Below are 24,587 nucleotides of genomic sequence, written 5' to 3' on the forward strand. Positions count from 1 at the left end.
AGGGGATACAAAGCACACACAGGTGACAATTACAGTGTAGAGTGTGCATGGATTAAATATAATCGACAGTATTATTATACAAGACTAGGAGCCACGCTATAGCAGCTGGGTGAGGCTGTACACGAGCACAGCAGCGCTTTGGGCTAAATGCTAACGTCAGCAAGAAAATATTCCCACCCTGATGATTCTTTCATGCTGTTTCCCATGTTGTTCACCCCATGTGGTTCGAATGACTTTATCTTTTGCTAGTGTTTTGCAGCAGTACTGATAATTCCTTTTTGGCCACTAGTCTGGATAAAATAAACAGGACTCTCGATTTGGATACTGAAGACTGTTTGGAACAGAGTCAAATTTTAAGTAAAAGTAGAACTAAGTATGGCTGGGGTTGATGGGGATGTCGACTGACGTTTGCTGTTCTTTCCCTTGAGATTACATTATGTTAATTATTCTGGACGTACTCAGGGGTAAAATGTAATTACAGGCCAAAGATTTCTCGCACAACCTCCTAGGGAAAAGCCATATGCTCCTGGTTAACGAATCAATAATGGGGTTAATGTAAAGTCTGCAATGCACACTGAATATTAACACTGACACCAGTCTCCCTTTGTACTCGCTGTGTCACTGAACTCTACAGGGGGCTTTGAAAAGTTGCTTCTTTGAGTCTATAGTCCAGCGTGATAATGGAGGTCTGACTCAAGCTGCAGCTTCTGCGCACTAAGTGGTGAGCGGCAGGACCACTTAGTGCGCACTTAGCACTGTTAATGTTATCACTGATTGTTTTTCCACATAATGTAAAGATTAGATGTTGGCCCATGGTTTGGGCAGCCATTCTGATTTCAGACTAATATAGACACAAGGAATCCATTTAGAAAAGTAGAAGAATCATTTCCACAGTAATTTCTACAGTAAGTTATTTTAACATTTAAGAAATGGAGGAATTGGATTTGGCCATAGTTTGCATAAACTTGTACAGAGATCTGGTCAATTCAGTATATTTCTAAATCAGGGGCCATAAAGGGGCCACAATTACACAGTTATATGTTAACAGCCATGCGCAATTCCTGATTCAGTGAGGTGCACATTTAAGTCATTCCTTGGTTACTATAGCTTTATAGCTTTGAGCAAAACCACATATCATTGAGTATATTTTGAAAATTGTTCCTAGTTCAAGCACATTGTGAACTTCAAAAAAAGCTTAGAAAATAAAAATAGAAGAAAAGTCTTCCGACAGGACAGGGGCACTTAAGAGGCCAATTAGATTTCACCAGGGGCCACGGCCCCAGTGGCTCTGCCCATGGGCCGATTATCCTTCCGATAAATCATTAGCATCAAGAGGCTTTATCCACGGCCTGTCCTATTGTATACAATCTATTGTCTTCCAGCTTTTATATTTATTTGTCTATGAAATACAACGCAACATATGTGAACACTTCTTTCCAATATCTTCTGATTTCGTTTTCTGTCCTCCGAGGACGCTCCGGCTCTCGTTTCGTGGTCCCAACAGTCTGCAGCAGCCTCAGATGATATTGCTTTACACCAGCACAATTTGATCAGAGAGAATTTGCTTGATCCAAACTGTATCTATTGTGCCTCAGGAAAGAGGAAGGAGTGTGGCAGGGTGGTGATAAGATGTCGGACTGATGTGATCTATGGCCTTTTCTCCTTGGCGTTATCATGACACAACCTTATCCAGTGACAATGAAATATTCAACACCTCGTGCTTTTTCCTCATGCCTCCCACATGGGCAGTTTTCAGGTCAAGCACAATGTGTCAATTATGGAAGATGAGGAGGTTTCTCACTTAATGAAGAGCTCACTATAAATCTAAAAGGCAACAATGCCGTGCAGGGGTCACCTTTAAATGACAAAACAATTATCGGGTATTCTATTTAATACCGATTACCCTTAAAACAACCAATCCAATGACAACAGCGACATGATTTTGTAATCCCCACATGTTGTTGTCCGACCAGTCGGGGGGGAAAAAAACCTGCCTGTGGTCTCCAGGAAACCAGCAGTCATCAGGTCTGCAGCTCTCTGCCATGATCTCTTGAGAGCAACACGTAGGTGACGTCAGGGGAGCAAGATCAGTGCCACTGCAAAAACAAAAACAGCTCCAATAACAGTCAGTTGTCTTAGTGAGACGGCAGCCTTGACGTCAGCAGCGACACAGCATTGTTTTTTTTAAATATTAAGTATTTCTCATGGCGTAGTGAGGAGCTGTTGTAAAGGAGCTGACACGAGGGGCCGTTTTATTTGTCTCATTATGAAAAAGCCTCAACAACTCCTTTTATAAAATTACAGTGAAAACAAGACAACTGATGGAGTCACTTTAAATCAGTGTAACACAGCATGGCTTTGATCGAAAGGCAACAGACGGCTGAGAAAAAAGCTTATACTTGGAGGTGTTCCGTCCAGCCAATAAACATGCAGGATAATAATCAAGCAAAGTATTTTTCAAATGTAAACGTGTACGACAACATTTCAAAGTGACGCATTAGCTGCTCCTATCTGAGCTGAAAGAAAGTCAGTGGACCAGAGTCTCATTGCAGTCTCGAGTGTGACAACTAGCACTGCACTGTGGGCCTGTTCTCATACGGCGCTGAAACACATACCTCCGATTTAATCTGCTGTGCAAATGAGATACTAATACCGAGTGTACATGTCAGAAAAGGCCGTCAGTAGAACTGGCATGGTGTCACAAACATTTCCCATCAAAGAAGACCGCTGCCAAGTATAGACTTATTCTTATGTAATAATACCCAGAAGTGCTGGGATTTTGAGGAATTTGTTTTGATTTTGCTGAAAGCGATAACCAAGAGGCTTGATCGTATCACAGGTTAAGGTTGATTTTAAGATATTGTTGAAAACCTTTAAAAGGCACTGCATGGCCTGGCTCCTGATTATATTTGAGACCTTTTAATCCCGTATGAACCTCTGCGTAGCTTCAGATCCTCGAACAGAGGTCTTCTCACTGTTCCACAGACCAGGTTAAAAGGGGACAGAGCCTTTGCAGCCAGGGCCCTAAAGTTCTGGAATGACCCACATCAGGAAATAGGTCGGCAGAGTCATTGTCCTCTCTCAAGTCTTAAAACAAACCAAAAAGGCTTTTTTTTTTAATTATTATTATTATTATTTAATCTGAGGCTTTTGTTTATTTCTCTTTTACTAGTAGAGGTACATCCAAAGGTACTTCTACCAAAAAGCCTTTCTTGATTTTATCTGTGCAGTTTCTTTTGTATTCATTATCTGTCAATTTTATAGATTTGTTGTCTTGCTCTTTAGATCTGTTTTGAAAAGGACTTCATAAATACTTTATTATTATAGTGTTGATATTTTAGATCTGCAGTACCTGAGAAAGTCACTTTTATTGTTATTTGCTTTTGTTTTCTTCTTTTATGATAGACTGGATTATCAACACACTGACTGGCAGGGGGGGGGGGGGTTCTCAGTTGGTTCAACATGTGAAAACCATTGTAAACAAAATCAGTCCAGCACTTAAAGGAGGAGACAAAAATCATAAACCCAGAAAAACACCTTGCTAATGCAAAGAGCATGTGATAAGCATCCCAATCAAACCGTACTGGAAACTGAGCAAACATGGTAGAACAAGGATATGGCTAATCTAGCCCCATTAGTGAACATGACGTCGTGCTGAACTGAGATAACAGGCTCACAATAACCGTGGTGGAGCAGCTCAGTCTCCAGACATAGGCCACAATCCCATTACTACGGTTTGGTGTGAAAACACATCAACTCGAATACACCTGGCGTTCGCACTACTCTGGAGCTGTGGAGTCGCTAAAACAAAGAAGTTTGGAAATGCTGCTGGCCCCAATTTATTTTGAAAACTTTGGTGCTACGTTGTAGTCTGTACGGGCAGAATTGGCGATGTTTGGAAACTATGACGTAGACACTCACCACCACTTGCTGATTGGGTCTTTTTGGTCACAACATAGCCTGCGCTGATTCGTCAGGCTCCTATCACATGACCCTCCTCCGGGAAGAAATGAACCGGCATCAGCCTCGGCTACCAGTACAGAACGCAACACGGATAATCAAGTGTTGCTGACCCTGTTGTCTTTGCTAACTGCTGTTGTGCAGTTTTAAAATGATACAACTGTTCACATGTGTAGCAGACGAGTTGTTATTCAAGCAATCTGCGACAATTCTGCAACAAACTACCAAATGCTTCCTGTTTACACCAGCACGCAATCTGGTTTTAGATTGTAAACGCCATTTTTAAAAGAAAACACAACCTCGTGGGGCTGGTTTGGGATGAACTGAACAGAAAGTGAAAGGGAAGCAAACAGTGCAACACATCTGTGGGATGAACGTTCGAAAGAATATTTTCCGTCAGGAGTGTGTTTGGCTGCTAGATGAGTCCAAAATTGTATTTTTCGTCTGTGGTTTGATTTCAGAATCCCTGAGACATTAAACCGTGCAAATTTGAAAAACAGCAGGGTGAAACCGAGGGGTTGTAAAACGTCCAACCAGTCGTGCGCACACCTGGACGACCGAATCCCTCTGACATGAAGTCCTGCACTGGGGCGCAATAAAAACCTCATTAAACCCCCTCACTTTCTGCCTGCAATTGAATGCACCCATTTATCCATTGATCTGGCCTAACAGTATCTCCTGTGGGTCTCACACTGTGCTGAACGTGTGGAGGTGCACCATAAAACCTTACCAGGCGTGTTACAATAACAGCCTTTATTTCGCAGCAGTGTGCCGTGGCTTGTCCACACAAAGGCCGCCATTGAAATCTGGATCTCATTCAGCAGTGAGAGTTGCTCCTGTTGAGCTGTGACCTTCGAGGGTGGAGACGCCACTTCCTCCTAATGGAGAGGTGTGTGTGTGTGTGTGTGTGTGTGTGTGTGTGTGTGTGTGTGTGTGTGTGTGTGTGTGTGTGTGTGTGTGTGTGTTAGAGCCTGCAATGATTCACATGCCAGGGTTTCAGAGCGGTCCTCAATCAGCTTCTACCAGCGATTACAAGCGAAGGTTTCGGAGCGAGCCTCCCACCCCCCTGTCTGAAACTGGTGACACAGCAAAACAAGCCGGCACTCTGCTTACCAGAAATCTGGCAACGCTTCAGTGACTGGCCCACCCACGCTTCCACGCAGACGGGAGAATAGGGGTGAGAGAGAGGGGCAGACTGAGAGAGAGAGAGTGAGGGTGAACGATGGGGGATACGGAGGATTGAAGGGGAACAGGAGGAAGAAATGAAAGTACCAGCACGAAACAGAGTTTTACTATGTCAAAGAAAAAGGTTTAAAACAATAATTCAAACACACCTGCACACCCTGAACTCTATTACACACTTTCCAAAAGAAAAATGTTTATTTATTTAATTTGAAAAATTGGGTGAGTAGTCTTAGAAAAGCCAAGAAACAAATGGCCATATTCTCTTATTCTGGGCCCCATGCTCACAGTGGAAGCCATGCTTTCAGGAGGCCTTGTCGGTCGGTGAACAGGCTGTGTAAGGCCCTGGCTTCCCGAGGGACTGAAACCCTCCTGGCTTGGGTTTCACCTGCGACACAAGGCTTGCCAGTCAACCAGTGCACAGACGGAGAGTCAGGACTGAGACACAGAGAGAGAGAGAGAGAGAGAGAGAGAGAGAGGGGGGAAAGGGGCGGCTGCAGGGAAAGACTGAGGAGTGATCTAATTCTGGTGAGAACAAAAAACAGGATTGGGTCTAAATGTGGGTTAGAGTGACCCAGAGGAGGGATTCAAGGTTCGTGTACTCGACCAACCACTCCCAAAAAAAACAGACCCCACGACAAGACTAACAGCACATGAGAGAATCACACAAGCAAAAACATGTAGGCACTTACATATAGAGGCACCTCTCTTCTGTTCACCTCCATTTTCGCCCCATCCACCAGATACCTAGAGAGGAAATAATCACGTTACTACAATGTAATGATGGACAATAACAATTGAAACTTTTTGACATTTAAATGCATAGTATAAGAAAGTAAAGTATAGTTTGTTTTTGTCATATTGTCATATTGTCTAATATATGTTGTCTTTCATAGCCAGAAACAAGAGAAACATCTGCAGCCAGTGAACTGAGCTGCTCCAGGAATAAATGATGATTATTTGAAAGTAACTAACAACAGCCCCTGAGCTCACCGTCTTACGGCGAGCGATGTGAGATGTGTAAACCCTCCGATACATATATGACGCTCTGCTTACAGCCTTGAGGTCAGTGAGGTCAACAACAGTGTGGATGATGAAACTACAACAGCTACAGTGTCGGAGTCTTCAGGCAGAAAAGAGCAAGGGAGGGAGGAGTAACTGTATCTTCTGCACACACCTGATCCCCTGTGACTTCCCTCTCAGCTGTGAATAGTGCATGGACTTCAAAGCTGCACGGCCGTATCGGCTCTGCAGGCCGCACTTTGTCTCGACCAGGGGTGGGAACCTTTATCCTATCCAAGGCCATTTTAGTTTCTATGACATCCTTTGCTAAACACATATCACACTCTTTGTTCAAATGGAACTGCTTCTCTTTAGCGAGGTGTCTGATGTCAGATGGTAGTGATGATGATGATGATGATGATAATGATGATGATGATGGTGATGCTCCTCACAGCTGATTTTAGCAGAAACAACTTGCTCAAACAAATCCTCACCTTTGGTTGAGTCGGGCGTGACTGGCAAAGACAGTATTTTTGGTTCAGTTGTCAAACTCAGCACACACAAAAAATGGCTGGTTGGTCTGTATTTTCTATGTCTGTCGTTTCATTGAAGCCCAGAGAGAAAAAACTGGAAAATTCTCATGTACTTTTGAGTACTTTTTAAAAAAAAATAACTAGTGTTTAATCTGTTCTACTACTGTTCTTCAGGACAAAGTGACGCTGTGGAATAATTTTAATGTCTGGTTTTGCCTGGGGAGATCTTATTTTGTTTCCCACGTATATTCTGTTCATGATGATGAAAAAGTTTGAACTCGAGCATGTTTGGCGTTTCTGCCTAGAAAATTAGACTCAATCAATTGTCCAAATATTTCAGGATCAACAATTGACTCATCAATTAATTGTCTAGTAATCGATTCAGCTTTACACCCAATGTTGTCAATATAAACTATTATTCAAGCACAAGCAAAACAATAAACAAAACACAACCAATTACTTTTTTATATGTTGAAATGTACTCCATATAAATATAAAGTAAAATTGTAATGGTTTGGGGGCACTCTCTTCTGAATCTTAGTAGCATTATGTTGTTTTGTGAAAATGAACCTGTAAAGTAACGCAGCACCAACAACAGGATTCAGTGTCTCAATAGCAAGTCCAGTCACGTTATACTGTAAAGCACTGACTGGTGTCCTCAGGGTTTATCTCACAATAATATCACAATTACATTTGTGTACTGTCATATTGTGGCCAAAGGACATCTTATCCATAGAGGAGTGCAGCGCCACAGGCCTGGGCGTCTCGCTCTGTTTTTAATCCTCCTCATATCAACGGGGCCACATGTGGAACTAGAGGAGGAACATTTCGTATTGTAGAATAAACATTGTCCTAGATTGGCAGGTTACGACGCATCAGGTCAACACAACATGAATATTCTCTCGTGCTTTTGCTTAAGTAAGGTTTAAAGACAATCTGAATCCACACTCTGAAGAGAATAAAGAGGATCCATCAGAGCTCAAATACAACTTTTTAATCGTCTATTAGCCAAATTAAACGTAACATGAACCCAAAATAAGCCTCCGTACTAGTAACAACTTGTCTTTAAATCCGCAGATTAGGGTTGAGTTCTTCAAGTCTGCACAGCATTTGTCAATCATTGTCCTCAGCCTGACTTTAGCCTCTGACATGTTCAGTGTGAATAAGAAACCTGACCTGGCTGATGGCCACGCACTCCAGAACAGAGCGTGAGAACAGAGATTACACACAACAAGACAACGCATGCTGTCAAAAAGCATCAGGGAAACTCATTTTTACTTCTGTACATGTGACGAAAATGTTTTCAGACGTGAGCAAGTTGATCCTGTTGTCCTTAGATTTCTATTTTTATTCAGGTGATGCATGATTGAATAATTCCTTTCACGTTTTGGTTTTGACGGATTGCTGTATGAAAATGTGCTTGTTTTTCCGCTTTCAGCATCTTGTATAAACACTTTCATTTACTCCACACTCTTATATTTGGGCATGGAGCAACATTTCACAGCAGTGCTACTCATTTCTTGAATGTGCTCGATGCAATGATGAGACAAGCACAGAGGCCACAATTAGCTGCATCGCAATCGCTCAACAGTGTCACTGTGACATCATGGGATGCAAAGGTGTTACCAGATAATTCAGGTAGGATGAACATAGAGTTTTCTAACTTCAATCAGCACCACAGACTGTTTATAAAGAGCTCTGCACACAACGTCCTGCACACAAACAATAAAAAAGTGACAGTATATTGTAGAACTGTTTGAGGCGGACTCACTAATGACAAGAAATAATTCTGAAGTATCTCCAGAGCAAGAGAAGAGGCAGGTTTAGAACAGGAACTGCATGAGCTATTATGGGTGATCTGTTATCAGCACAGTGTAAACAAACTCCTGCCACCGTTTCTAGCTTTAGAAAGTTGGTATATACACATTATCAGCACTTAAAGGGATAGTTCACCCAAAAATGAAAATCCACTTATAATCTACTGACCACTATGTGGATGGAGGGGTGGGTGAAAGTGTTTGAGTCCACAAAACACTTTCAGGGGTAAACAGGGTTGCAGCCAAATCCAATACAATTGAAGTAAATGGGGACAGATTCTTTAAACAGGAAAAAACAACAGAAAAAACACATGAAATGCCTCCATACTGCTCCTGTGGTGTCATCCAAGTGTCCAAATTCAAATTCAAATTCAAATTCAAATTGAAGCAGCGTCATTTACACAGTGTTTTTAGGCTAAATGTCCTCTGTCATCCTCCTCCTAGTTACTGCTGCAGTTCTCTCAAGAACTCGCGATAGCTGCTGTTACTGCTGCACTTGGATGACACCACAGGAGCAGTATGGAGGCATTTTATGTTTTGTTTTTGTTGTTTTTTTCTGTTTAAAGAATCTGTCCCCATTTACTTCAATTGTATTGGATTTGGCTGCAACACCGTTCACCCCCTGAAACTCCAGAAGCGTTTTGTGGACTCAAACACTTCACCCACCCCTCCGCTGGCATAGTGGGTGAGCAGATAATGAGTGGATTTTCATTTTTTGGGGTGAACTATCCCTTTAAACACCCCACAGGCACAACACACGACCTCTGCTGCTTTTCGCCGTGCAGTGACGCTCCTGCATGAAACAATCAAATCCAGTCAGGGAATGAATTCATTCGTGAAGGGATCCCATCACCGACGGAGGAGTGAGAGTTGGTGTAAAGCCTGAGTGCAGACCCTGGACCCTGAACATGGCATGCCTCTCGCTTCTTACGTTCTACCTGTGAACGCAGCAGCATTTCTATTTTATTTGTATAGCGCCAAATTATAATATTATTTATCTCAAGGTACTTTACATAGAAAGTCAAGACCCCTAAAATGTTCAGAGAAACCTAACAGTTCCCACAATGAGCAGCACTTTGGCTGTGGAGAGAAAGAACCCCCTCAACAACTGGAGGAAACCTCCAGCAGCAGCTACAGATGAAGCAGCGGATGCACATCAGGTGACAAACACTCGATCGTGTCCGTGCACAGAGTCCTTCTCCTCACGGTCCGGTTTGAAATCTGGAGTTTTACAGTTTCCAGCCGTTACCTGCTGTCGTGTCCCCTCTGTCCGGTCCGCCGCAGGACCCAGATCCGATGATCGAGACTTTTCGGTCCGTGGAAACTTTCCCCCCGCTGCTCGCTGCTTCTCCTCCTTCACGTGATCACTGGAAAAAGCCTCCGACGCTTTTATTCCGCATTGCTGCTGCGTCTCATCTTGTCTCTCCTCGCTCCGGGAGGGAAGCGGCTCGCGGTCTGTTCGCAGGTGTCGTTGGAGAAGTTTCCCTCTCTGCGGCCTGCCCCCTCTGTGGGCCAGCCCCCTGACACACACACGCACGCACGCACGCACACACGCGCACACACACACACACACACTGGCTCTCATCAGCATTAATGTACGCATATGCGTTTTCTATGTATTTTTACGTATATTTTTCATGAAAGAATGAACAAACTCTGGACTACCTGCACAACCTTCACAGGAAATTACTTTGTTCTATTAACAATATGTTTGGTTTTGGTCAGAGTTTGTATTTATTACTGACAGTTGTAGACTATTTGCACAGCCCTTTAACTATACTTTACAGCCTCAATTCTGAAGTGCTTAAGTCCGACCATGTATGTGCGTTTTAAGCTATACTATCTATCTATCTATCTATCTATCTAACTATCTAACTATCTATCTATCTATCTATCTATCTATCTATCTATCTATCTATCTATCTATCTATCTATCTATCTATCTGTCTGTCTGTCTGTCTGTCTATCTGTCTATCCATCCATCCATCCATCCATCCATCCATCCATCCATCCATCCATCCCTCCCTCCCTCCATCTAAAGCCACATCAACGCAGCACTTCATGGTGTTAGTGGGGGAAACATGGAGTCAGTTGCAGTGGCAGATCTAAATCAGAGCCCATAAAGAGGCCACAATTTACATAGAGGTGCAAATTATGTGTCCAACATTTACACACAATTCTTGGAAAATAAAGAAATTAACAAATAGTCTGATTTGCTTTTAGTATTGTTAGTAAGTGACTTCTAGCTGTAATTTGTCATTTTAATATCCTCCACTTAGAGACAAGAAGGATTGACACCACTTTCATTTACGTTCAGTTGTGTATTAATTATACTTGCAACGTTTGAACCTGTTGAAGTACAATTATGTTTAAAGGTAATTAAACCTTATTTTAATTTTATAGCCTGATACCTAATATTGAAACTCCACTTCATTTCAGTGGGCAATACTGTAATTTCTACTTCACTCCTTTTATTTTACAGCTCAACATATAAATCATGATTTATTTGTATTGGTTAAACAGTATATATAGTATATAAAATTAGCTCTATCTAAACCTCATACATCTACATCAATAACAATCAGCCAATAAGCCTATATAATAATACTCTGCTTAATACCTTTCCTTCTATTAACTAAATTATATCTATAATATTTATGGAACTTAGTTTTACTCATAACAGAGCTGACATGCATATATGAAGAGATAACACAGAAATGCAAACGTATGGATTGGATATGCTGTTTTGTCACTTAATCAATTTTTTTGTCACAAATAGCAGAGACCAAAATCTTGACTTTGAGTGAAATGGGTCAAGCTCTAATAATGCTGGATCCTACATTTCATAAAATGCTACAAACTAATTTTATTCAACCTTCATTTATCTTACTCTGGAAAGTTCCTTTGTGACTCCTCTCAAATTGGCCTCAGCTATGTTTTCTCATCGATCATTATCCTGTACATGGGATCACTTTAAGGGTGACGGCTCTTCTTTATCTGTCGTAATTCAGGCTGTTGCATCAATGTACAAATGCGAAAGGCGATCTCTCACTGATTTGTCCATTCTGGGCTACTGTAGAAACACGGTGGTGCAACATGGCAAACCCACTCCCTATGTAAATATATGAGAATTATTTCCATATAATTTCTATGCGCTTTACCTTTAATACACGTATAACTACTGTAATGTGACAGTAGTACTATGCATTGACATTCAGCGTGACACAAATATATTACTACTAATATAATGTAACTGCAGTGAAAGATGTGAAAAGTCAAGTATAAATGACTTGTGCATTCAGGGGGGAATCACAGCACTGTTTTATACCAGTGTTCACTTTACATGGAATACTTTCATTCCTAATGTTCCTCTGTTTCCTCTGAAAATCGTCCTTCTCTCAATTGGATTGTAACTCTAACCAGACAACAGAAGACACAGACATGTGACGTTAACAGGAAACGAGAGGACAACTTTCCCACCCTTCCTGCTCCCAGACTTATCCCACTGACTGATAATGAGCTACAGATTACACATCTTAAATGATGTCAGAGCTGACGGGCTACAACAACACTGGCACGCAGCACTTTGTAACACAGTCAGCAAGCTGAGTTAATCCAACAGGTTCCACCCGGACAGTGTTGTCTTGCTTAAATGAGGTGATGAGAGGGTTAAAGGCCCTTTTGGAGATGAAGAAAACCCACAAACACTGCTTGTACTGCAACTATAACCTCTGAGACTGTGGTGCCATCTGTTGGCACAAGTGTACCAGTAAATAAGAAAGTGAGTGAACGCACAGTTCTGCCATCTTGTGGAAGTTCTCCATATAACATTCCACATGGTTCATTTTTAATCTCACATTTGTTTTTTCTATGCTGCAAAATTCAAGGGATGTCCAGAGAGGGTAAGATCTAAGAAATCTGGACTTGTTGTTTTCAGTGCATGTGATCCTGGCGTCCTGCAGGTAGTGAGAGCAGCACACTGTGGATTTCACTGCACACATTGAGACTCACACACTGTCAAAACAAGGCGGCCGAGACCATAGTTACATGTGATCTTTGCGTCTCATTGCTGCTGACTCGGGAAGCTTTTAAATCCCTAGACCCCCTGGTGTCATCAGAGCACCGTGGTGGAATAGCCACGGCCCTTCACCTCCTGATTAGAGACTACAAATAAGAAACTAAATGACCTCCCTGTCTGCCTGTTGAACTGCCTGATGGTGTGATGGACAAATATCAATAAACAAAGTTGCACAAAAATACAAAAACAGAAGGCTCCTCTTTCAGCACAGCCATAATCAAACATTTTATTCAATAATTTTACCCTCACGTGTTTTCTCAAACACACTGATAACATAAAACGGTCTTTAAATCGGGACTGAGCGGTTGAGTTTGGCAACAAAACTATATTTTCTTTGTTCTCTTCTCATAAAATTGTTCAGTGTTTATATATAAACAGATTTTTTAGATTGTTTAATATAATCACAGCCTACATAATACATTATCTATCTATTATCATTGTATTTAGGACTAGAGTAAATTGGATAAATACTACAGGGACTTCTACACTGTTTATCCTGCAGAGCCTAATCACATCATTAGTAAATCACTAACTTTAGGTCTTCGACAGTCACATTAAAACAAAGTCAAATAAAAATTGAGATATATAGATTATAGAACACCTTTTGTAAGACTTTCCATGGACAACTTTTGTGTCATTTTCTATATATAACAATGGCGTAGTATATGCGTTTGAATTTCTTTTTTTTTTACCAAGTCCACACTGATATTATCAAAACAGTGTGTAAATTAATATGTTTTAAAACTACAGATAAGTGAAACTTGTACAAACCTACTGTGACATCCAGATTATGCATTTTGTTTGTATAAGATTAATTCTTTGTAGATAAATAAAGAAGTATACCAGTGTAGTATCAGCTTTTTATATCAGTTTGAGTATCAGCATGATTTCGAGGCTCCGGAACTAAAAAGGAAAACAACGGGGGGAGGTTAATAGTGGACGGACGTCTTTGTGGACGCCACCAACTGCGCATGCGCACATGTACACAAACACCGACAGCCGAGGAACAGATATCAGAGAAAAACAATGTGTTACCGAGTGAGTTGTGTTTTCATTTCTGAACAAAAGGCTTTTATAGACGTCTGTAGACATTATGTGTGTCAATGTTAGAGTTCAGTCAGTGAGTTAGTGTCCCTGATGGAAGGTTACGATAGCTAGCATGCTAACTGACAGCTAACAGATAGATAGATAGATCGATGTACTGTATTGATCCCAAATCTGGACATTATTGTGTGACAGCAGCAAGTCAAGGGCACTGCACATAGAGCGAAGTAGCAATCAAACAGATGCAAATAATAAAAATAGCTCAAAATAGAATGTAATAAACATAAAATGTACTAAAACTGTACGTACTGTAAGTAAATGATACACAATAAAGTACTAGAATACACAGTAAAGTAGTAAATATAATAGAACAACGAATAAGCGTCTAAACAAGAGACTAAATGATAGATGATAAACTATGAACAAGTGTGCAAAGTTGCAGTAGTTGTTTGCATTTAAAGACAATGTAATGAGGTTGGTAGGAATATGAATAAAATAGGAATATAAGGTGTGCACTTTCACAGTTATTGCATCCTCTTGTGTTTGGCTTAGCGTGAATGGCTGCTTGGGATTAGGGTTGCAAAGGGGCGGAAAATTTCCGGTAAATTTCCGGAAACTTTCCGGAAACTTTCCATGGGAAGTTAAGCTCGGGAATTTTGGGAATTTTGAAAAAAAAATGTTACCGCAAATTAAATGCTGAGCAATAAAAACGTCATTCAAAACTCTATTTTAAAGATATGGATGTAGCACACGCATCCTGGCATCCCAGCATCCTGCACACTACAGCAGGGCTATTTAGGCCACACTACTGCATTAGCCCAAGGACTAGTCAGGTAAGTTTTGATGATATTACTGGGGAAAATATATTAGCATGCTGATTGAGGATTGTTCATCTGTTCATCTAGCCTATTTCTATTCATTTATCCATCAATTGTAAAATATTTTTAAAGACGATTCCAATTGTTTAGCTAACTATTTATATCTCTGGCATTGCATTAGTGTTTTTTACAAGCTTTTTTTCTCATCTTATTCTACAGAGCAATGCCACGTGCACTATCTCATGTGTGGAGACATTTCACCCCAGCCAATGTAGAAGGAAAGGCTGTGTACATTTGCAAATACTGTGCAAAGACCTATGTTAAGAATGCCACAAAGATGCAGAAGCATATAGTCAAGTGCCCAAAGTTTCCTCAGGGCTCAAATCAGCTTATGACAAAACAAAATGTTTATATTTATGTCTGTATATGACAAGGTAAATACAGTTAGTATAAATTACCCACACAATTTCCAGTTTATTCCCGTTAATTCCCGTATATTCCCGTTAATTCCCATGGAAAGTTTCCAACTTTGAATATTCCCGGAATTTTGCAACCCTACTTGGGATCTAATCATAGATTCATATTTAAGTGTTTCTGCATTTCAGGCGCTCAGTGGCTTCAGTTTAACCTCAGTGTGACGGCTCCGTGAGTGATCAGAGGATGGACAGCAGCGGCGTGTCAGCCTCGGATGGCACAGGAGAGTGTTCCATGGGGCCTGAGGACATGGAGGGGATCTGCGTGATGCCAGACTTAAGTGCCATCAAGACTGAAGGCACAAGCCCAGATGACCCAGGCACCCAAAATGTGGCCATGGGCATCAAGTTCATCCTGCCCAACCGCTTTGACATGAACGTCTGCTCAAGATTTGTCAAGTCGCTTAACGAAGAAGACAGCAAGAACATCCAGGACCAGGTGAACTCCGATCTGGAGGTGGCTTCTGTTTTATTCAAAGGTAAGAAGGAAGAGGCGGAACCTTGTCTATCAGTTTTTTAAGCGATCACTGGTGTTATCTTGTGAGAAAAGGCTGTAACTGATATGAGTCTTCCCTCTCCTTCAGCTGAGTGCAATATCCAGACCTCACCCTCGCCAGGGATACAAGTGCGCCATGTTTACACACCATCCACCACCAAACACTTCTCCCCCATCAAACAGTCCACCACCCTCACCAACAAACACCGCGGCAATGAGGTTTCTTCCACACCTCTCCTGGTTCATTGTAAGTAGCATCGTTGCATTGACTTAATTCGTTATCAATTTTATTTAAAATGAATCAAGTCCACATTAATCCACGTTAATCGATACACACATTTCCTCTCAGCTTTGTCCATTCATCAGCTGGCAGCCCAAGGAGAAATGGTGTTTCTGGCCAGCAGGATTGAACAAGGTAGGCAGTCCTCAGGTATATATATATATATATATATATATATAGAGAGAGAGAGAGAGAGAGAGAGAGAGAGAGAGAGAGAGAGAGTGTATATGTTAATACAGTATATGGTCTATTAACTATTTTGAATCCACAGAATAAGTACTTTTCTATGGTTCTAGTTCTACATGAAGTTCGATCTTTATTTTAAATATTTTACATGTCTGCCAGTGCCAGCTGGGATAAGCCCCACCCACTTCAACATGTATATATTGATAATGAATGTGCTAATGGTAGGTATGTATATGAAGTCTTCATGTTTTTTTTATGTGTCGTGTTGATAGAGACTGTCATCAATCACCAAGATGAGGAGGGCTTCACTCCCCTGATGTGGGCAGCTGCACATGGACAAATCGCTGTTGTTGAGTTTCTGCTCCAAAATGTATGAAAAAATGATCTTCCCATAATACTCAGATCTGATGGTTTTATTACATCAGAGCTACAGCTGTATTTATTAACTGGTTTTCCTTCTGTGTCCTTCTTCGCTGTAGGCCGCTGACCCCAACGTCCTGGCCAAAGGGAGGGAGAGTGCATTGTCTTTGGCTTGCAGTAAGGGATACACTGATATCGTGAAGATGCTCATCGACTGTGGTGTTGATGTCAACGAATATGACTGGGTAAGAATACTAACGTTTTTTATGTTCACTGGACCTGGTTAAGTTGAATATGACAATAAAACTATTATATAAGGGAGATATTTCACTTACTTTGTAGTCAGCGTTAAATATTGGTATCAACGTCAGTCTTGTAGTGATGTTGCCTCTGTGGGTTTCAGAATGGAGGAGCCCCTCTGCTGTACGCTGTCCATGGCAACCATGTGCGCTGTGTTGAAATCCTGTTAGGTGAGGACAAGTCTTTTGATGACAGTAACACCTCTGGCCATTATCCATCTGTATTAACATTTGTCTAACAAGAAACATAATATACATTACATTAAGAAGGACAATACTTATTTTCATGTACATTTGTATGTCTTGCAGAGAGTGGTGCAGATCCTACCATAGAGTCGGATTCTGGGTTCAATGCGATGGACATGGCTGTGGCTATGGGCCACCGGAATGGTATGTAAAAAGATAAACATATAGTCTGAGCTTGAGGGCTAAAAGACGTGAGGGTACACACAGTCTGTGTGTCTCACATGTACCTTCTCTCTTTCTGTCAAAAATTCTATTCTATTCCAATTGAGCTATCGAACGGTCTCATGATCCCCTGAAACAAAGTGTCATGATTCCTCACCACAGTTGGTTTATACAGACTAAAGATAGATTTGACCTCAGAGCAAAAAAGGTTATAAAATACTTTCAAAAACTAGAATGGATCTCAGAAGAGTGCATACCTCCACTGAGGCACAACAGCCTCCTTAAATCCAATCTAGCTGAACAAATTTTCACACACTCATAAATATCAGTTCCCTAAATGTGCCAGATTTGTTTTCGTCAAGATCCACGAATCTTTCACTGTCTAAAACTGCCCTATCCCATACCGCATCACTCCACCATGTTTCTCTTGCTTACAACAAACATACAAACCAACAAACAGACAGCGGTGAAAACTAAAAGTCCTTGGTAGAGGTATTACACTTTTTGGACACCTAAACTAATCCTATCGCTCTGATATCTTCATGAAATAATTACAAGACAGTCAGAAAAAATACATTAAACAATCAGAGAATGTGTATTTAATTTCCTGCTCAGCTTTTTAAACGAGGCAAATACTTCACTTCGATCGGAGCAGAAAACAAGTTGTTGACAAAGCTTCCATTTCCGAGAGTAAAATTTGCAGCTAAGATATCACAGTCACTCTCCTCTGCAACAGGTTTCCCCTTTGACATGACGCACAATAACACACTGTATGTTTCTCTGTTTAGTTCAACAGGTGATGGAGGCACACTTACTGAAGTTACTGATGGGAATCAGAGAGTGAACTGGGACACTCGAGGGACATCACTGGTCTCTGGACAGTCATGTAGCACGCCCACGTCATCAGCCAACAGGAATATTTTGTTCCATCAACAGCATTTGCATCACGTCAGCGTAATTTTTATCGTGTATGATGCTCATGAAGGTTTGTGCTGTATGAATTATCAATTTGAACCTTTCAAACTCAACACTTCACATTGAATATGGAGTTGCAAATCTTAGCAGGATTCATGGAGGGATTTCCAAAAACTAAATGCATAGTTCACTTCTTGTCTACAGCCCAGCATGCACAGCACTCCACCAGTAGTGTGCTGCCAAAATAAGCAGTGGAGAGCAGGTTTATTTGTTCTTCAGCTAAGCATGGTGGCTCTGTTTTGACTTCCTTTATAATATGGGATATTTTTATTAACTTATTAACTAAATAATGAAGAATTTTCAATTGTGACAGAGTTTTATTGTTGGTTTGGTTCATGTTGAAACTCACTGGTTTTCATAGTGAGCGTATTTCCCGAGGATGAGATTGAAAATATGTTCCTACAGACTGAAATGCACGTGGCACAGACGGTGAGCTTTCATGAGGCTGCTGAACTTTCTGTTGATTCTGAACATCCTCGTGTCGTTTGTACTTGGTTTATTTATTTGAAAAGTTAAAACAATGTGTTGTAATGTGATAAAATTCTCGTATTGTTGTAACTCCCATTTGTTTCATTGTATAGTAATACTAATGTCCAGGCATGTTGTCTATTTTATAACTTTGTTTTAAATGTCCCACGTGGTTATTGTGGTGCTGTTTGCTGCTGTATGTTGAAGTTATTTAATTAAAAGATCTTTATAAAACATACAGGTCGCTGTCATGGGGAGAAAAGAAAACACACAAAACGTGTCTATGCTTGATATGAATAAAATAGCTGAGATAGTAAAAGTTTAAAAATACTTGGAGTTATTATAATATATTTCATCCTGCTTCCTTTCACTATACGTTATTGCTAAAAAGTCACTATGTAATTCCAGCAGTTTTTATTTAAAACTTTTATTTTCCCAACATCTCAGAAGCAGCAACCAGTCAATTCACTGGCTCTGCCTGGTTTGTCTTGATTGAAAGTTGGCCTTAGGAATTAAGCCATTGCTGAATGTATCTGGTTACATTTCCCATGTTCACCATCTCAGTTCAGCATGTTGGCATGAAACAAAGTCCATCTGTTTGATACAGACCGCCAAGGGTTATTTTATAGTCTTCATAAATCTGGTGTGGTGATAAAACACAGTATGGGACTAAATTCTAAAGTTATTCCAGTTCATCTTGAACAGGGCATGAATGTGTGTAGAATCCACCCACTATTTGAGACACTGGTGTCATGGTGGAACCAGAGGGATAGTTAATGGGTTGTCAAGGTTGGGATTTAAATCTCTGGCACAATGAATGTTGGTAAATGGGCCAGCAAGTTCTTTAATGTTACAGGTTGGGTTCTATTGATTAAATTACATCTGATGATGCAGTCGTGACAGAAGCAGTGTGAGGAAAAAAAATCATTGTCTTTTCTATTTTACCAATAGGTGATTTTATGGTAAAATGCTCCTTCAACAAAACTTCATGTTGAAGCAAACTAACTTCTCAAAGATGAACTTGCAAACTTGCAGCATGCTGACCAACTACAGAGGGACAACTACAGTACTCCAACTATGATACTTGAATGAACAAATAACAGTCGTTTTGTCAATTTATTGACAGTAGCAAAGTTTTATTCCAGATACTGTGGTTTTAACGAGGCCACAAAGAATTAAGGTTCAGTAACATGGAGGAAACAGATGCACAGCATGAGCCTGAAACACCACATTTTATACACAATCACTGACTGGACCACAGAGCACAACAAGCATTTGGAGAGTCTGGTGGCAAAGAGGTGGAATGAGTACTAAAATACCTCCTGCTTAAATACTGCTACCCCTGTGTTTAATACTTCAGAGTACTAATCTAAAAAGTTAATCAAAAATAATTGACTTAAGAGTACGTAAGTAATTTGCCCAGGTGTTGCACATATTACAGAATGCTCACAACCAAAAGTTGGCGGATTTCACATCTTCTCTGGTGATTTATTAACTTTCCACCTCTCAAAGTAGACATTAAAACATCTTGTGCCCACATGGTCCTGTCAAGTTTTGACACTCCGGGATGTCCCATTTCCTCTAGTTAGCCTCATCCTTGGATGCTTCATCAAAATTCTCCACCAGATCTGAAACAACAAAAGATTTGGCTGTAAGTTGACTGAAGTAGAGAGAAAAGGCAAATGACTCTCAGAGGTGCCAGAGCACAATTCAGGAAAAGTGCATTTATCTGAAACATGATACTAGATGTAATGCAATCCCACTGCTTTGCATATCTTTCCCACTTCCACTTAAACGGCAATGTGCTCAGCACATGAGGCCCTTGAAAGTACTTCAGTAAAGTTACTGAAAACAGCTGTAAAAATTATGGTGCAAAATTACTCAGAAATCTGCGTCTCTTGAGTTTTGCCGCCAAGAGTCGAGGGTTCAAATGGAAACAATTCAAAAGGTCTGAGTAAACATGCACCTTCAGTGAGAGAACAAAAAGGAAACTTAACGCCAATAACAGCATGATGGCTATGGCTGTTAACCCTGTGTCATCAGGCTTTGAATGCTCCTATTGCTGAGTACACGTGTAATCGTTTGTTACATTAGTGAGAAGTCGGAGAAGAGAGAGGTCCTGGGAAAAGCTGAGATTATTGTAATGGCATCCTCATGTGTTTGGGCCATTTTCATCACCAAAGAAAAGCAAACGGAATCTTAAGATATTATAAACAATGACGATAAGATTCAAACCAAAAGCTGCATTGCACGATCGTCTAAAGTAACTGATGATCATTTAACTGAGGGAGAACAAATCTCCTGCAATAATGGGTGAAGGAGAATTTCAGAGCAAGACTTCAAGGCAACCAGATTTTACTTAAGACATTTTGAAGTGATATTTATTGTGAGTCAGATAGACAACTGGATTTAAACACAAGTGGGACGTGTTTGCGCTCACCTGGAACATCGTCGTCTTCTTCCTCTACTGTTGCAATCGGTGCTTTTCCATCTGTAGCTGTGAGAGCAGAAAAAAAAGTCTGTGAGAAACTTCAAGAGCAGTTTTAATGTCTGGCAGAAATAATCAAGCTGCAGGTCCTGAGGGCAGGACTCACGTCTCTAATTCTGACCAAACAGAAATTACACATATGAACCTATAGTGAGACTGTGGGGGCATGTGTGTGTCCATATCAGGGATTTGAGGAGCCTTTTCCACACTGACGTTCACTACATTGTGTTCTACTGCATGCTACAATGCAATTCAACATGTTAAATAAGTTTAAGGCTCAATCCATACGACTTTAACAATCTCTGTCTGCACAAGCGTTTAGACTCTGTATCAGTTTTAATCCCTGTCCATACTAACAAGCTTGAAAATGCATATCAGGTGACAACTCCCATACACTTGGCGGTACACAAGAAGCACTTCATTGTTAGATGAAGAATTGTGGCAAATCGCAGCTCGAATAATAGCTCGTCATTGAGGAGCTTGAAATACCGAACTCGTCTCCTACACGTCAGCAGTTGCAACATTGTAAAAAGAAGGATTTAACTGCACAACAGCTGTTAGCAAAGACAAAAGAGTCAGCAACGCTTGCAATTGATGATCCATGCTGCGTTCTACACTGGTAGCCGAGGCTAATGCCGTTAGTTTGATTCCGGTAAGGGGTCATGTGACAGGAGCCGGACGAATGTGCAAAGGCTACGTTGTAAACGGAAAGACCCGATCAGAAAGCAGTCGTGAGGTTATACATCACTGTTTCCAAACATCTGTTTCTAACCATCCAGACGCAGTGCTGGAGTATTCAAAATGAACCGGACTAGCAGCGTTCTCAAACGTCTGTTCTAGCGGCTCTAAAACTCAGGTGCAGTGTGGACGCCAGGCATAGCCGTAGCAGAGTTGATACATTTTCAAACGAAATTGTAGTAGTGTGGATGTTGCGGTAGTGTCATAGGCCACTGACCCTGTTTGGGCAGGGCCTCTGCGAGTCTCCTGAGGCTCGTCAGGCTGTCTGCTCCCAACTGGTTCAGGATGCCCGGCAGCATCTCTGTCAGCTGCTTGGTCTCAGCGTGGCCAGTGATGGTGAAGGTGTTGGCGGCGAGGGAGGCCTGCACTTTGGGATTGTTGAAGTGGATGACTGTTCCTTGATTTGTGAACATGTTAACCTGTAACGGGTCAAAACAAACACAGGTGAAAACACGTTCACCTTAAATCACAGTGGGACAAGACTTGAGACAAAGGTTCAGAATTACCTCCTCAATACCGGAGATGTTGTTGACACCAAGTTTCTTTAAGGAGAACTGGAGCTTCTTGTCATCTGCGGTTGCTGTTCTGTGTACAACCTTCTTCTTCCTGCGAGCACTACCCTAAGAAGACATTGATAAAAACATATTTGATTAAATACAGGGAATTTAAAACGCTCTATTAGATCGTTTCGATTCAATATAACATGTATTCTAGATATTGTACCTTTTTGGCCCAAGGTCTGCTGTTTGTTATTTATCATAGTTCACTCTCTGGCCCACAGTACACTGTTCAGTACACAGTGTTGTGAAGACTGTACACAAAAGGTACACTGCTGCTTTGATGCAAGAGATAAAACTGCAGGTTGTCATAGAAACAAGCTATAAACGTCCTCAGAGCTTTCACTGTACAGTGCTGCTCTAAATGAGCTTAAATCTCATTTCACTAGATTAATATTCTTAGACATTTGCATAGTCCTGCAAAGCATCTAAATTCTCATTCACACATACAGCAGTAATACGGCCATCTCTTGTCAGTTAGAGCATTTGTTTTTCCAGGTTTTTATTTAAGTTCAGTGTTTCCCCTGGGATTTTATCTTGGCAGTGGGCCACCGCGTTGTATCATACTCTGCAGGAAGAACTTCTCTCCTGTCTGGAGTGTGTGTCTGCCTCCTCACTGCCTGGGAGTGAGGAGGGAGGACATGCAGCAGGGTAATACAGCACTGTACAAGGATACCAGATTCATAATGTGTGTCTGCCCTGATCCTGAAACAAGGGTGGTGATAATTTTGTGGTAGACTGCCGCTGCAAAATTATTATAGGGGAAACACTGCAGTATAATAAAATCTGTGGAAATTTGTTTTGACTCTGTTGTCAGTGTCTTAAAGTATCAAGAAAGTGAATACTTAATTATTTTTTGTATTACCTTTCCACCGATGCGGACTTGTGCCTGTAGTTTAGCAAGTTTTTCTTGATTCATAATTGCTTCTTTCATCTGGAAAAAGACAGAACATACATGATTATGTTAGCATCTTAAAACACAGCTGATATTCATATTGGCAGCCTCCAGGTTTCCCTGAAACTTAACCAGCTTCATTGCTAGTCTACTGTTTACATAGTAACAGTGACTACCACAAATTCATTCACTCTGATGCCAATGAGCCCTGCAAACGACAACTATACTCTCAAAACCACACAGCAAGCAGACATGGATAGTGGGTGTGTGGGTGTGTGTGTGTGTGTGTGGGGGGGGCTGATGCTGACACTGATGCTGTTTCTGTGATTATGTATACACTGATCAGATTACTGATGAACATGCAACAAGGATAAACCCAAATCTGCCAAAACATTAAATCCAACCTATAAGAGTAAAAACTGCACAGTGTATCAAAGAGTGATCTCGCCAGTCTACAGACAAAGACTTCAGTTCACAAAATGTAATGAGAGATCAATCCAGGAGACGATAGAAACCTGGTGTAGCTGTCCATCGCTGCAACACTGTAAAGTGTAGGCGAATTATGAACAGTACTTTGAATGTAAATAGATTATCAACAGTTCTATATTTGAATCAGATCACAAATATTTACAATCCAGATTTATATAATCACTGTGAAACTTGGCTAACAAAAAAGGTCTCAAGTCGTGGGAAATTGGCAGCATCCCAATGACATGCAAGGTGCAAAGAGATGAGGAGAAATGAGGCCAATGCTATTTGAACGATACACACATGTAAACACACACACACACAGGGAGCAGAGTGATCAACGGTGTGCGTTGAATCGACACAAGCGAGACGTTGCTGTCAGAATAACAGTCAAATGGGCTGTTATTTAATTAGCAACATGCTAACGCTTTCACTCATCTGTCTTGTGTTGTGGACAACAGGCGAGGGAGGCTCAACAACAACAAGATGAAGAAGAAACGCAACGAGCTAACAGCACCGCAGCTAACGTCGGGGGGGGGGTTCGAGCTAACAGTTGCTGACTAATTGAAGCAAACCGCAGCGCAGAAACAAGGTGCGGTTTTAGCTCCGGTAGCCTCCAACTTGCAGGCTAACTTGGGCTAGCCTCGGAGCTAACTGTGAGCCCGAGGACGGCCTGTCAGTCGCAGCCACACACACACTGTCAGCGGGATTAGCCTCGCACCGCGGCGGACCTCAGCCGTCCGGCGAGGGAAGGCTTTCGTTTACCTCTGGCCGTGGGCTCGGGGGGGAACGGTGCAGGGAAGAAGGTATTGAAAGCTCCTCACTGACCTGTAAACTAACAGCAGACACATGCGGGGAGCAAGATGGAAGCGAGAGAGAGGAGGGAGGAAGTGACGTAGGGCCAAAAAGAGCAGGCCAGCCCCTGGGACACTGCTGCCCCGAGTCAATACTTGCAGGTAACACCTTAACAACCCCCATCAATCAATGGGCGAAGGTTCATGTTAGATATGGACATGTTTCTGAGCTGCCCCCCACGTGCATTTTTATATTATACATGCATAT

The 24,587-nt window shown here is 41.3% G+C and overlaps 3 protein-coding genes across 14 annotated transcripts in view; 1 reads left to right on the forward strand and 2 right to left on the reverse strand.

Moving 5' to 3' along the window:
* arhgef28a (Rho guanine nucleotide exchange factor (GEF) 28a) overlaps positions 1–17,710 on the reverse strand; it is a 56,389-nt gene extending 38,679 nt beyond the window's left edge. For 7 of the 10 annotated variants that reach the window (XM_034602255.1, XM_034602260.1, XM_034602262.1 and 4 more), the window contains exons 1-2: positions 9,744–10,007; positions 5,835–5,889 (exon numbers count right to left, since the gene is read on the reverse strand). In XM_034602255.1, the coding sequence (XP_034458146.1) occupies positions 5,835–5,867 (33 nt within the window). In that variant the 5' untranslated portion in view covers positions 5,868–5,889; positions 9,744–10,007. Of the gene's footprint in view, positions 1–5,834; positions 5,890–9,743; positions 10,060–17,703 lie in introns of those variants that run through there. The other 3 variants (XM_034602253.1, XM_034602254.1, XM_034602263.1) reach the window with 3 other exon arrangements.
* Positions 13,508–17,792, forward strand: ankra2 (ankyrin repeat, family A (RFXANK-like), 2). The gene is made up of 9 exons (XM_034602264.1): positions 13,508–13,610; positions 15,040–15,386; positions 15,492–15,650; positions 15,753–15,818; positions 16,142–16,239; positions 16,349–16,474; positions 16,633–16,699; positions 16,838–16,918; positions 17,725–17,792. The coding sequence occupies exons 2-9, from the start codon at positions 15,095–15,097 to the stop codon at positions 17,778–17,780; spliced, it is 945 nt and encodes a 314-aa protein (XP_034458155.1). The 5' UTR covers positions 13,508–13,610; positions 15,040–15,094; the 3' UTR covers positions 17,781–17,792.
* A 1,693-nt stretch (positions 17,793–19,485) lies between these two features.
* Positions 19,486–24,465, reverse strand: btf3 (basic transcription factor 3). 3 transcript variants are annotated; one of them, XM_034602701.1, is made up of 6 exons: positions 24,354–24,465; positions 23,028–23,096; positions 22,112–22,225; positions 21,823–22,024; positions 20,820–20,876; positions 19,486–20,007 (listed from the first exon to the last, which is right to left on the reverse strand). In XM_034602701.1, the coding sequence occupies exons 2-6, from the start codon at positions 23,094–23,096 to the stop codon at positions 19,961–19,963; spliced, it is 489 nt and encodes a 162-aa protein (XP_034458592.1). In that variant the 5' UTR covers positions 24,354–24,465; the 3' UTR covers positions 19,486–19,960. The 3 variants fall into 3 exon arrangements, with proteins under 3 accessions (XP_034458592.1, XP_034458593.1, XP_034458594.1); XM_034602702.1 differs by having other exon boundaries at positions 24,291–24,413; XM_034602703.1 differs by lacking the exon at positions 24,354–24,465 and adding an exon at positions 24,218–24,277.
* Between the last annotated feature and the right edge of the window lie 122 nt (positions 24,466–24,587).

This window comes from Hippoglossus hippoglossus, chromosome 12 (genome assembly GCF_009819705.1).
Source record: "Hippoglossus hippoglossus isolate fHipHip1 chromosome 12, fHipHip1.pri, whole genome shotgun sequence".
Lineage (NCBI taxonomy): Eukaryota > Metazoa > Chordata > Actinopteri > Pleuronectiformes > Pleuronectidae > Hippoglossus > Hippoglossus hippoglossus.

Bases quoted from the DNA above. Each gene is read 5' to 3' on its own strand.
- ankra2 (XM_034602264.1), top strand. From the start codon at position 15,095: ATGGACAGCAGCGGCGTGTCAGCCTCGGATGGCACAGGAGAGTGTTCC. The intron at 15,387-15,491 runs GTAAGAAGGAAG...CCTCTCCTTCAG, and splicing joins GGCTTCTGTTTTATTCAAAG to CTGAGTGCAATATCCAGACC. The intron at 15,819-16,141 runs GTAGGCAGTCCT...TCGTGTTGATAG, and splicing joins GGCCAGCAGGATTGAACAAG to AGACTGTCATCAATCACCAA.
- btf3 (XM_034602701.1), bottom strand. From the start codon at position 23,096: ATGAAAGAAGCAATTATGAATCAAGAAAAACTTGCTAAACTACAGGCA. The intron at 22,226-23,027 runs GTAATACAAAAA...ATGTCTTCTTAG, and splicing joins AAGTCCGCATCGGTGGAAAG to GGTAGTGCTCGCAGGAAGAA. The intron at 20,877-21,822 runs GTCAGTGGCCTA...CTGCTCTCACAG, and splicing joins AGAGGCCCTGCCCAAACAGG to CTACAGATGGAAAAGCACCG.